Source organism: Silurus meridionalis, chromosome 7 (genome assembly GCF_014805685.1).
Source record: "Silurus meridionalis isolate SWU-2019-XX chromosome 7, ASM1480568v1, whole genome shotgun sequence".
Taxonomy (NCBI): Eukaryota; Metazoa; Chordata; class Actinopteri; order Siluriformes; family Siluridae; genus Silurus; species Silurus meridionalis.
The window spans coordinates 19841852-19856030 of record NC_060890.1 but is presented as its reverse complement, the minus strand read 5'-3'; the positions used below and the strand labels follow the sequence as shown (position 1 = coordinate 19856030).

Here is a 14179-nt window from a genome sequence, read left to right as displayed (position 1 = left end):
GTAAAACAGGGTTCCTAATATGTGAAACATTAACAAGTGTTCTTAATAACAGTGATCCTAATAACAAAGAACAGTGTTGCTAATACCTGGAACAGTGTTGCTAATACCTCAAGCAGTGTTGCTAATACATGTAGCAGTGTTGCTTATACATGTAGCAGTGTTGCATATACTTGGAGCAGTGTTGCTAATACCTTGAACAGTGTTGCTAATACATGTAGCAGTGTTGCTAATACCTTGAACAGTGTTGCTAATACATGTAGTAGTGTTGCTAATACATTAGCAGTGTAGCAGTGTTGCTAATACATGTAGCAGTGTTGCTTATACCTGAAGCAGTGTTGCTAATACGTTGAACAGTGTTGCTAATACATAGAAGATTGTTGCTAATATTTGTAACGGTGTTGCTAATACATAGAATATTGTTGTTAATAACTGTAACAGTGTTGGTAATACCTTGAACAGTGTTGCTAATACCTGGAGCAGTGTTGCTAATACATGTAACAGTGTTGGTAATATATGTAGCAGTGTTGCTAATACATGTAGCAGTGTTGCTAATACCTGGATCAGTGTTGCTAATACCTTGAACAGTGTTGCTAATACATGTAGCAGTGTTACTAATACCTGGAGCAGTGTTGCTAATACCTTGAACAGTGTTGCTAATACCCTGGACAGTGTTTCTAATACATATAGCAGTGTACTAATACCTGGAGCAGTGTTGCTAATACCTTGAACAATGTTGCTAATACCCTGGACAGTGTTTCTAATACATGTAGCAGTGTTACTAATACCTGGAGCAGTGTTGCTAATACCTTGAACAGTGTTGCTAATACCCTGGACAGTGTTTCTAATACATATAGCAGTGTTACTAATACCTGGAGCAGTGTTGCTAATACCTTGAACAATGTTGCTAATACCCTGGACAGTTTGCTAATACATGTAGCTGCATTGCTTATACCTGAAGCTGTGTTGCTAATACCTTGAACAGTGTTGCTAATAACTGTAACAGCGTTGGTAATACCTTGAACAGTGTTGCTAATACCTGGAGCAGTGTTGCTAATACCTGGGGCAGTGCTGCTAATACCTTGAACAGTGTTGCTAATACTTGGAGCAGTGTTGCTAATACCTGTAACAGTGTTGGTAATATATGTAGCAGTGTTGCTAATACATGTAGCAGTGTTACTAATACCTGGATCAGTGTTGCTTATATCTTATGCTATATTTTTATGTTTTTTATTTTTATTGCAGATGATTTTAACAGAGTGATCCTGTCCATGAGAAGAGGGCAGGAATTTACTGACTACATTAATGCGTCTTTCATTGATGTGAGTACTTTTTATAAAGCTTGCATGATGTTTTATTTTTTGCAGGTAGTTGTATTGTTCAATGTTTAAAAAATGATTATGATTATCGCCCTGATGAATAAATAAATGAATGAATGAAATTTTGTATATGTATAAATATCTCAGCATTAATTTACATTTTTATTTTGATGTTTTCTGACATCTTTAATTAGATTTTTATTTTAATTGGAATCCAAATGGACTCTTTTTTCAACCTAATTTTGTTCCTTTTTTATTTTAATATTCTTTACTATAGAAGCCTGTTTGTGGCACACACAACAAAGTATGATGCAAACTATATGTTCTATAGTTAGTATTGCACAGTTTGCTTTTTATTTTTCTGTTTTTGCACAGCTGACGCTTTTCTTTTCTAAAACATGCAAGTTTATATTAGACAGTTAAATTAATATTTCTCAACTGTGACTTTTAATCTCAGAATTATTTTCTATTAGCTCACAATTGCGACTTGGTTCCTGTTTTAAATAATCAAACCACAACAAAAACATGCATGTGCTGCAGGTAAACCGTTGATTTCAGCAGGAACAAGCCAATTTGAGAGAATATGTTAGGACCAATAGGACAGTGTGTCGTAGTGTTGCTGTGGCCGGTATTATGGGAACGAGACTAATAATCAGGGGCATAAAGCCGCACAGGTTAATAATTGTTGCATATGCCTGCTGTTATTATGCAAATGTGAGGGAACTGAAGTCTCAGTTGTGTAATATTAACCCGTAATTGTAGGGTAAAAAAAAATCCACGGTTTTCACAAACAGAAATTCACAAACTTTACTGGCCAGAATCATGCTGTGATACTTTACATTATATTTTCTGAAAACTGATTTTTCTTGTGTTACTGTATGTGTGTCTTTGTATGTGTGTCATGGTTTTGTTTGCATGTAACAGGGCTACAGGCAAAAAGACTACTTCATAGCAACGCAAGGTCCTTTACCCCATACGGTGGATGATTTCTGGAGGATGGTCTGGGAATGGAAATGCCATTCCATAGTCATGCTGACAGAACTTCAAGAAAGAGAACAGGTACACACACACACACACACACACACACACACACACACACACACACACACATATACACATACCTCCAGATAAATGTATTAACCTGTGTGTGTGTGTGTGTGTGTGTGTGTGTGTGTGTGTGTGTGTGTGTGTGTGTGCGTATTTTGCAGGATAAGTGTTGCCAGTACTGGCCCACAGAAGACTCAGTGAAATATGGAGACTACACAGTAGAAATCAAAGCTGATACTCAGTGTGATGACACATTTAGTCTCAGAGACCTGGTACTCACATATGAACCGGTGAGTGTGTGTGTGTTTTTACAAATCGCATGTTGTATGTCAATGCAGTCATTGCTTATGTTTGAATTATACAATGATGAATAACACTACACAAAAGTTATAGTTTGCAGATGTTTAGTTCATCTCAGCTCAAATGTCATTTGTATTGTGTTGCGCAGGAGAAGGAGACACGATTGGTCCGCCACTTCCACTTTCACGGCTGGCCGGAGATTGGAATTCCAGCGGAGGGGAAGGGAATGATAGACATCATCGCTGCGGTGCAGAAACAACAACAGCAATCAGGCAACCACCCCATCGTTGTGCACTGCAGGTAACACACACATACACTTCCAGTAATGATGGCCACTTTAACTAGTACTCTGTACAACCTGTTTTTGACTAACAATTAAAATTTTTTTTTTATCTTTTTTTGTGTTCGTGCTGTAAAGTAAGGGGGTGGGGGGCAGATAGAAAATATAATAATAAAAAATATAAACAAATGCGATTCAAAAGTCAGATTAGCAAATAAAAATATTTGAAATATAGCCAAATGTATCTATTATTTCTTATTTTAAGCTTACAGTAAAACAAATATAAAAGCTTTAAGCCTTTTTCTGGACATTTTAAACAATTTCAAGCTTGTACTTTTCTTGTTTTGCTGTAAGACCAATTTTTTTGCTTTTTATAAATAAATAAAATTTATTAAAAAAAAAAACAAAAAAAAAACAAGTGCCACTATAACAAGATTAAGTACAAATAGGTTTAATAATCTTATATTTGGTTTACTGTCATCTTATAATGAGAAATATTATATTCATATCACTATACTAGAGACCATCTGCTAAGCTTAGTAATAGATTTTTCAAGCTGTGATGTTGTAATAGAAATAGAAGTGCGACTTGTATACCATGTTGATTTGACATCATATGCTGAACTCTGGGTTGACGAAAGTGTCCTGAGTATCTGAGGAATTCTAGAGTTTCTAGAGTAGGGCCTGTATCAAGTATAATTTCATTGATCATTCCAAAATGTTGAATGTGTTCACACCTTTATATGCAGACATTGTCAGTTTATATTTGTGTGTGTGTGTGTGTGTGTGTAGTGCTGGAGCGGGTCGGACCGGTACGTTTATTGCCCTCAGTAATATTCTGGAGCGTGTGAAGGCAGAGGGCCTGCTGGACGTCTTTCAGACTGTGAAGAGTTTGCGAATGCAGCGGCCACACATGGTGCAGACCGTGGTATGTACCAAACTCTTCATGACCAGATTTATTGAGATTAGGAGAAGTTATTAAAAATAGACTTGGAAATCCCAGTATTAAGAATGTCAATTTATTTTCCTTCAGAATTTTTGAGCGAAAACCTAGGGGTAAATTAGACTAAACCCAGAAATGTCAAATCTCAATAAAACATAAGAAGTACAAAATATATATACATGAGTCAAAAATACTACACGATCACTTAAGCTTGTTTTTAGACTACCGTGTTATGTATGAAAGTGGTAGCTTAGTGGTTAAGGCATTGGACTTTGGCTTCAAAGATCATGAGTTCAAATCCCAGCCACACCAGGCTGCCACTTCTGGGGCTCTAAGCAAGGCCCTAAACCTCATACCTGATTAGCTGTATGAATGAGATAAATGTATTCTCAATAAATCGATTCAGTAATTGCATGTGAAATAAGCACGTGTAGGCTAAGCCGACATTTTGAGGATGTGTATGAGATCAAAAATGCATTATTTTATTGTTTTTTTCATTGACCTTTATTGACTCCCACATCGGAAAGTAATTGCTGAAACCCTTCATCAAACATGACGTCATCCGCAGCAACCGGGTCAACCACGCCCTTTGTGATTAACTGCTCCATAAAATCATCTCAGTACTTTCATGAATAATTTTTAAAGAGAAACTCTTCCTAGAAACCATTTTTTTAGGAGAACACAAAGTAGTAAGATAAGATTTTGTTGTGAATTCTGAAACACAGTATATAATTATTATTCTTTCTTTCTTTGTAGGAACAATATGACTTCTGCTACAGAGTGGTACAGGACTTTGTCGACATTTTCTCAGACTATGCCAATTTCAAATGATCAAATTTGCCTTATATGTTTCTGTTCAGTGTTTTTTATACCCGTCCTTCAGGAATTTACACCCATAACTGGATAAAAAATTTGCTTCTATTTTGCTATGCACTCGTCCTCTTTAAAAAAATCATATCTTTCTGTAATATAATGTCGCATACTAAAGCTACACAGTGGTTTGTAACTGTAGGTATGTTCTGTGTCTTTCACATCTTCGTCATATCATTCCATCAAAGTGTTTTAAACACAGTTTTGATTCATTTAATCCTGGGTCTTATTGACTTTAACAAGTTTCAATTTTTTTTTAACCTGTGTAAAATTTGTAAAAGCTGTAGGTATTGTAAATGTATTTATGTGTTATTGCTTACAGTCTATTCTTACATATTTTCAATTGTTTATGTTCATGTTTGAACTTTTATTTATTCAGATGTCAAACATTAAGACGACTGACATCAGTTTTTTTTTTTTTTTTTTATCTAACAAATGCAACCATATGTTTCAACGAATACCTTCAAAACTCAACAAGTCTATCTTGTGTGGGGGGGGAGAAAGACAGATTTTGTATCAGAATTTGTATCGGAGTGATTTGACACTCGGTGAGACAGGGACCAGCCTATTTTCTTTTTATTTGAACCCGGAAAGCAGCAGCAGCAGCAGCATTTCAACAGAACTGATTGTTTTGTAACCAGTACAGCTGATTGTTCTGACCTGTCCGAAGCCTGAAAAAGCTGCATGGGCTTTCAAAGCACACTGATTCATGATCATTGCACAATGCCAAGGATATACAAATGAAATGGGTTATTAAAGAATGATATATACAAGCTCCTCTGTTTGATTGTTTTTTTTAGAAAAAGAGGCAGTGATACACCAGAGGTGGCAAAAGTACACACATCCATTACTTAAGTAGAAGTACAGATCCTCATGTTTTAAAATACTCGGGTAAAAGTTGAAGTACTGATTATACCTTTTTACTTAAGTAAAAGTAAAGAAGTCTTGGCTCTGACATGTACTTAAGTAAAAAGTAGTTATTACTTCTACCTGTTTTAGCTGTTAACTGGACCTCACATCATATTAATATTTGACTGACAGACAGACAGACAGACAGACAGACAGATAGACAGATAGATAGATAGATAGATAGATAGATAGATAGATAGATAGATAGATAGATAGATAGATAGATAGATAGATAGATAGAACATTGTCATTGCATAGTACAGGTACACAGCAACAAAATGCAGTTTGGCATCTACCAGAAGTGCAAAAAGTAGCAATCGTGCAAATAGTGCAGATAAATATGTAGCATATGTACAGCATGTGATATATATGTAAGCATATGTACAGTGAATAAATATAAAGGCTATAACAGTGTAGAGACGTGTGGACATCATTAAGAGTCTTTGCTATGTTTCCACACGGACAGTTAATGAGGTGATACCGGAGAAAGTGAACCTCTTCAAGTCAAGAAGCTTTTATATATATATAATCATAGACATTTTACAGATTTGAATGATGTATTGTTTTCATCTGTACGATCAATAAAGACAGTAATTTAAGTTCGTGCCACCATTATGAGGGAAAAACCCACAAAACGCCACCTAGAGGATTAATAGTGTAAAACATGGCGGATTTGGTGTTTGATTTGAGACTGCATTTGAGACTGCAAAAATAAAACAAAAGTTTACTGATTAAAAATATTTTTCGGTGGAGTTTATTTATTAATTTTATATCTAAGTAAAGAAGGGACATCGTGAATAAGTGTGTTTTGCTGGAGGTTTTAATTTCGCCTCTTTTATATTTAGTTATTTATTTATTTATGTATTTATACTTTTTATAAAAATGGTAAAAACAGAAATGCGCGCTGAATTGATAGCGCGTTAATAACATCTAGTGGCGTTTACAATCTTAGCTTCGTAAAGAGTGAGAGTCAGGACTTTATACACCAGCGGATTAAAAAAGACGCGCAGTAACAGGAAATCGGTTGTTCGGCTGAAATCGGTGCGCAGAGAAAATAAAAAATATATAATTCACCAAATCAATGAATTAAAACTAAAGTAACGAGCCGGTTTTGAAAATGTAAGAAGTAAAAAGTACAGATATTTGTGTAAAAATGTATTGAGTGAAAGTAAAAAGTACAGTACAGTACAGTAATGAAGTATTTGTACTCCGTTACTTCCCACCTCTGTGATACACTTCATGTCAAGTCACAAGTCAAGTCAAAAAGCTTTTATTGTCATTTCAACCATATATAGCTGACACAGTGAAATGAGACAACGTTCTTTTAGAAAACTGGTGCTACATAAAACACCATAGAGCTACATCACACAGCATAGAGCTACATAACAGAACAGAGCTAAGGACTAAAGTAAGTGTCCTCGCCACATAAAGTGCATCGTGTGCAACTAAGTGCAAACAGTGCAAACAAAAGACAGTGCAGACAGAAAACACAAGACAACATGGGACAGATATACAACACAAAATCGCGCCGGCCAGTAAACCTACTGTACAATGTGAACAAAAGAGAAATATAAACGACTGAATTTGTAAACATAAACACAATGTTGTGCAATAGCAGCAGTCTAGAGGTGCAAAACAGCATGTAAACATAACATGTGATAAAATATAAATATAATATGGTTGATGGAATGGATTGAGATGAGTAATGAGTGTGTGTTAAGTTCAGGTGTGTTTGTACGGTTTAGTAACACACAGTTGAGTGTGTGTGTTTTTGTATAGTTCAGTTCTGTGTGTTGAGAAACCTGATGGTTTGAGGGAAAAAAAAACGTTGCAAAGTCTGGATGTGAGGCCCGAATGCTTCGGAACCTCTTTCCTGATGGCAGGAGGGTGAAGAGTGTGTGTGAGCTGTGTGTGTGGTCGTCCACAATGCGGTTGGTTTTGTGGATGCAGCGTGAGATGTAAATGTCCGTGATAGAGGGGAGAGAGACTTCAATTATCTTTTTGTCCGTCCTCACTTTCCTCTGTAGGGTCTTGTGATCAGAGACGATGCAGTTCCCAAACCAGACAGTGATGCAGCTGCTCAGGATGCTCTTGATGGTCCCTCTGTAGAACATGGTTAGGATGGGTGAAGGGAGATGAGCTCCACGGCTCTGTTGAATTCTCCAAACTGATTTGCCAGAAGGTGGTGATTGTAAATGTTTTTTTAATAATATTCCTGTTATCATGTAAAAAATGTCAAGAGAAATATTTAATAAACACCAGGGCAGACAATCAAAAATGGCAATCCAAAGCATAGTTTAAAACGGGCTGAATTAAATGAAACAAAATCAATATAAGGGAGAGTCTGGTGGGGAAGTTTGTGTTTTAGGAGTTGGAGTCAAGGGCAGCCATATTTGAACTGTGGTGTATGGCAGTGACCTGACGTGTTCTTTTTTTTTTATTATCATTTTTATTAAAGCTTCATATTTGCTGGATTTATGAAGGCTAATAATGATGAGATAACAGGCTTGTTGCTGTTTGTAGGTTAATGATGACAGTAAATTTTCTGTTATTAAACATTTAATGAACATTTATTAAAGAATTTTCCAGAATCATCAGTACTTTTTTGGTACATCAGGGTCAAATTTTAACTTGAAAATATTTCACTCACTTTGTTAGTTTAGAATTGGTATTCTTACAAGTTGGCTATTTTGTTTTGTAAGTAGTAGCCGTTAGCTACCTCCTTCCAAATTAAATCATACTCAATTTCAATGCCTTCTCTGCCTAGCTTACTTTGTATATGGCCCCATACCGATCTTTTATCAGAATAAACCAATAAACACTATATATGGATATAATTATGGAGATTTTTTAATGATTTTTTATCAAAACTTAAACAAATTATTTCAGATACAGTAATTTCTTAACCATAGATTGATGTAATATAATGGCTTACAAGAAATCATTAGCAGTAATGCCAATGCTAATGTGCAAATAGTACAAGATGTTTCATGTGTGTGTCTGTTAAGAAGTTTTATTTCACTGTTTTAAAACTGGATATTATTAGTATTGACATTGATACTTTGATACTCAAAGAAGTAGCAGCTAAACTACACTTTTTCTGAAGCATTGTCGAGCAAGCTCTAGCTTGCTAAATGTGCCAGTACTTGAGGATGTTTAGTTTAGACCATAAGGATACTCACTTGTATTTCTAATGGCAATTGTTAGTATACGTAGTCATAGTTCTTACAGTCATGCGTTTTTTATCAAGTGTTTTTTTATCTGACCTCAACAGTAACATTAAATGTTACATTAAAAAAGCCCTGGTCTAGTTGCATAGTGTGCTTCTTTTAAAAATAATTTCCACTAAAAATAATTGCAATTATTTCCCCTGTTTACTTATTCAATCATCAAGTAGAAAGAGCACGATTAAATCTTTTAAATGTTCACTTTCTTCTTGCAACCGTTTACATTTACCACTAGGTGTCGGTATTGAGTCAAGATTCTTTAGCCAGCACTACAGTCTGAGCTTGTTTTTATCATATAGTATTTAAACCAATTAGTTTTAATGATAATAATTTACCAATAACATTAATAATAATAATAATAATAATAATAATAATAATAGAAAAAGAAGCAAAAGAAGAGAAGAAGAAGAAGAAGAAATACACAAGCCAATGTTAGCTATATTTTCCACTACAGTTCCTCAAATTATTTTTCCTTCTACATTAGAAGTTATTTTAGGGATTGCTAATTTCATACCGAAATATTAAACACTGCAGGAGGTTAAGATGAAAACATTTACAAGCTCATCCTATTGGAATTGGGCATTTGAGACTAAGATCTGCCAGCACCATTAAGGAACAGGGGCAACATTCAGACCCAGTCATAACGCTGCTTCAGACGTGCATGCAGTTCTGTCTGAGAATAGCACTTAAATGCTAAACTTGTACATCCCTGAGTGCACACTGTAATATTTCACTTCCAGAAACCAACAGAAGGGACAGAATTGAATTTAAACACAGAGGAACTACAATCAAAGCTGACAATCAAATTCGTATTATGGACACAGGAAGTTTTTTTTTAAATAACCATTTATAGTTACATTTAATATCATGAAAGTAAGTTAGTTGCTCTATCACGTTTTTTTTTCCCTTTTACAGCTTTTCTTCTTCTCTCTCCTCTGAACAAGACAAAAACAAAAAAAGAAAAAAATAAGCCATCAGCAGCTATCCAACCTAAATGTACTGACACTAAATGACACTAGAGTCTTCTTTCATATGTGCTCATGACATATAATCTTGATAAAATAAATCTTCTAACCACAGTATGAGTCCCTATGAATTCAATAAGAACACATTAATGTGCCAGTACGAGCGCATACTATAAAGATTTGATTTTATTTACTGCCGGAGTTGTTGTTGTAGAATCTTATTCAAAATTGTCTGATTCAACATGGCTGAGGTATAAATAATAATAAATAATAACCATCTGTGACAATGTGGTCTCAACACTGTACTGTCTTGCACAGTTTAAATCATGTGACCTGCACTGATATACTATGGAGGTATAGATAACTGGGCCATTTGTAGTACATGTATGTAATTATATACATCCATGTTAAAGTAGAATTGTGTGAATTTTTTCTCTGTGTTTGTACTGCATTTGTGTGTATGTGTGTATGTGTGTATGTGTGTGTGTGAAAGAGAGAGAGAGAGAGAGAGAAAGTGTGAGGCTTCACAAAACTTCACCTCAGTCAGTCTATTAAGTTGCTGCTATAATTTGGTGTTCAGTAGGAGGTTTTGCTTGTAGGTCGTGTGCCGGCTGAATGCGTCCCCTGCCGCCAGACCCGGCTTCATTAAAGCATGCCTGTAATTGTTGCACTCCAACACAAAACGCCTTGTGTCTGTACATTTGCAAATTTAATTTAACCTTATCCTCTCCTTCCCAGACCCCTTGTGTATCTCCATTTTGTTTACCACAAATTAAACTTGCCCTGATTGTTTACCGGCCGTGGAGTCCCACCACATTTTCTATGACGCTCATTTCTTTATTTTAATAATCGCAGAGCTGGGAATCACGTATATGCGGTGCTCATCTGCATGAAAATTGTACAATTAACTTTTGATTAAGCAGCTTGTTCATTTTTTTCTCCTCTCCCTCTCTCTCTAGGTCTGCCTCTCTCTCTCTCTCTCTCTCTCTCTCTCTCTGTTTCTCCCCCTCTTTGCTGTTTCCCCTCATGTGCAGCAGTGTAATGGCTAGTCTGAATTTTAATAAATACCTTTAAATTAGGAGCAGCCCTTCCTTTGACTGGCGACAATGTGAGTATGTTGAATAAGCCCAGGGAAAGAACAATAGCACAAGCTGCCGGTTTGGGGTGTCATCTTTAAATATGCAGAGATGAAAGCCTTGTGATTTGCCCATCAAAACAAATAAGAAAGGAAGCCACTAATTCTGATGGCAAAGTGTCAAGTGCTTTCGCATTGCAGAACCTCCCCCATCACTGATACACTCACACAGACGCACACACACACTAACACTTCACCCTCCTTCTGCATTGTTAATGATGCAGGGCATTGCTGATGAGCATAAGTGTGTGTGTGTGTGTGTGTGTGTGTGTGTGTGTGTGTGTGTGTGTGCGTGTGTGTGTGTTTATGCATTATGAGACGTGGGATTCCAGCCTCACTGATTTTTTTTTGCATCACACCATACACACTTATCTCTAAGTCTGACTACAATTAAAAGGAACAAAAGCTATAGAATGACTTTTTCATCATCCCATGGCTCCCTCCAGCACCAGCTGAGTGAGATAAAGGTGTTGGGAGCAAAGGGAAAACTCTCTCCAGACCTTAAGCAAGGCTGCAGTCTTCGATTACACTCCAACCTTTTATACAAGTGTCTGTAACACGCCATACGCACAGAAAGGTCGCACTTTTATTTGACCCAGTGAATAGTATCTTCACACTTTTTTCTTGAAAAGATAAACTCCTTTGTCGTATCTGGCAATGGAGAAAGGATTTTGAATATCTTTGTGCGCAGTGTTGTAAACACTTTGTGCGAATGACATTGTGTCTTATTTTACTAGAGAGCAGAACAAATATTTTTAAAGGTGAAGAGTCTGTCATTTATTTTTTTTATGTTATGTATCATAACCATCCATTTATGCATTTATATCTATATATTTTCATGTATACATTAATTAATACATCCAGTTACCCACCTATCCATCTACTTATTTATCCATCCATCTATCCATCCATATTATTTATTATATATTCATATTCATGTTTATATTCATATAATAAATCCATCCATCTATCAATTAATACATGATCTATTGATCAATTAATACATTGATTGATCTATCCATCCATGCATCCACCAAACCATATAATTCATTATATATATCCACATCAATAAATTATCCATTAAACTTTTAATCAATGAATATATTAATATATTGATCCATCCATCCAGCTATATATATATATATATATATATATATATATATATATATATATATATATATATATATATATATATATATATATATATATATATATATATATATATATATATATATATATATATATATATATATTAATCCATCCATCCAACTCATCATTAAAATCATCCAGTAATCAATTGATCCATCCATCCATCCATCCATCCATCCATCCATCCATCCATCCATCCATCCATCCATCCATCCATCCATTTTTTTAATCCATCCATTTTTAAATCCCTACAACATCTGTGTGTCAATCCATCAATCTGTATACCCATCCATATATCCATCCATCCATTCATGCATATTTCCTTCAATATGTCCATTCATCCATTCTTCCAACTGGACTGATAGTAAAAGCAAAGTAGAGTTGATATGAATATCTGAATAACTGATGCAGAGCATCTGGAGCTCTTTGTTTCATATATGACAGCTTCAGACACTTAAGACTTTGAGCTACGTCTCTGTTAGAAGCTGTGCAGATGTGGTTTTGCTAGGGCTTTCTGCAGTGAAAAGAAGAAGAAGAAGAAGAAGAAGAAGAAGGGGGAAAATGTTACAATAAAAGAAGTACGAATTGTCAGCTCTGAAGATGCAGCTTGCTCCACAGGGGAAAAGCAGAGAACGCAATTGGCAAGAGATCTTTCAGAAAGAGAGAGAGAGAGAGAGAGAGAGAGAGAGAGAGAGAGAGAGAGATGGGTAACAGGACGAAAGCTGCAGGAAAGATGAAACGAGTAGAGTGCTTTTTTCCCTCTTCACTGATGGCTGGCAACAAGGCCTGAATGGCGGTAAAAGAGGAATATGTGATAGGTCATGTGTTGTATAATGAAAGAAGCTGAGACAGGAGACAAGTTGGAAGGCAAGGTGATTCCGATCCTCTTGGGGCTGTGCTGCAGGATTCACAGAGATGAAGAGAGAGAAAGAGAGAGAGAGAGAAAAACCAAGACACTGGGTTGATCTATAGTTTATAAACTGACCAAAATAATTAGCATTCAAATTAGATTTGAGGACTCAACTTGACAGAGGAGGAGACGGGAGGCTGGCATTCGATAGAGTGCTTCGTAGTCCCATGACTGTCCTGTCTGCACACACACACACACACACACACACACACACACACACACACACACACACACACACAATGTACTTGATTGTCATAAGTGACGCAAAGCAATATAATATTCTTTCTTTCTTTCTTTCTTTCTTTCTTTCTTTCTTTCTTTCTTTCTTTCTTTCTTTCTTTCTTTCTTGCTTTCTTTCTTGCTTTCTTGCTTTCTTCCCTCTCTCTCTCTCTCTCTCTCTCTCTCTCTCTCTCTCTCTGCTCGCTCTCTTTCTCTCTGTCTGTATTTCCTTATGTTTGTTAGCAACAATAATTTTGACACACCTTGCTATGAGAAGTTAATTAAAGTGTACGAAGGTGTGAAATTTCATACAATTGTTACACATATTGCCGAAGATTGGATTTGTTTAAACAAACAAACAAACTAACAAATAACCAACCAAACAAACAACCAACCAAACAACCAACCAACCAACCAAACAAACAAACAAACAAACAAACAAACATATAAACAAACAAACAAACAAACAAATAAATAAATTAATAAATAAATAAAAGGGCCACCAGCTTGTTTTCTTACTCAATCCTGACACTGTGCACTTGCAGCATTTCCGTACAGGAAGCCAAAGAAAGAGACTGAGAAAGAGAGAGACTCTTGGGCTGCTGTCCAGGCCCTGCTAAGAGGGCATTGTTCAAACACAAGAGCCGAGGTCCTGGGAGGGAGATATGGTGGATTTAGCGCAGGGACTGGTGGTGCAGCTGGAGAGAGGAGAAGAGGATTGAAGGGAAGAGCAGATTAGCGATGTCGGCCCTGGAAGACTCCACATCAGGGCCCCTCCTCAACTTTATCTCCTTACGCATGACAGAGGCAACAAAGAGAACAGTGCTAATACTCAGGGCCATGAAGCAGAACCTGTAGAACCCACAGCCTTACTCTCTCTCTCTCTCTCTCTCTCTCTCTCTCTCTCTCT

The 14179-nt window shown here is 36.2% G+C and overlaps 1 protein-coding gene across 5 annotated transcripts in view; it reads left to right on the top strand.

The window, feature by feature from the left end:
• The window catches only part of ptprea (protein tyrosine phosphatase receptor type Ea), an 83434-nt gene extending 77906 nt beyond the window's left edge, over window positions 1–5528 (top strand). For all 5 annotated transcript variants that reach the window (XM_046853988.1, XM_046853991.1, XM_046853989.1 and 2 more), the window contains 6 exons: window positions 1243–1319; window positions 2241–2375; window positions 2525–2653; window positions 2812–2963; window positions 3735–3870; window positions 4642–5528. In XM_046853988.1, the coding sequence (XP_046709944.1) occupies window positions 1243–1319; window positions 2241–2375; window positions 2525–2653; window positions 2812–2963; window positions 3735–3870; window positions 4642–4716 (704 nt within the window). In that variant the 3' untranslated portion in view covers window positions 4717–5528. The remainder of the gene's footprint in view (window positions 1–1242; window positions 1320–2240; window positions 2376–2524; window positions 2654–2811; window positions 2964–3734; window positions 3871–4641) is intronic.
• The last annotated feature ends 8651 nt before the right edge of the window (window positions 5529–14179 follow it).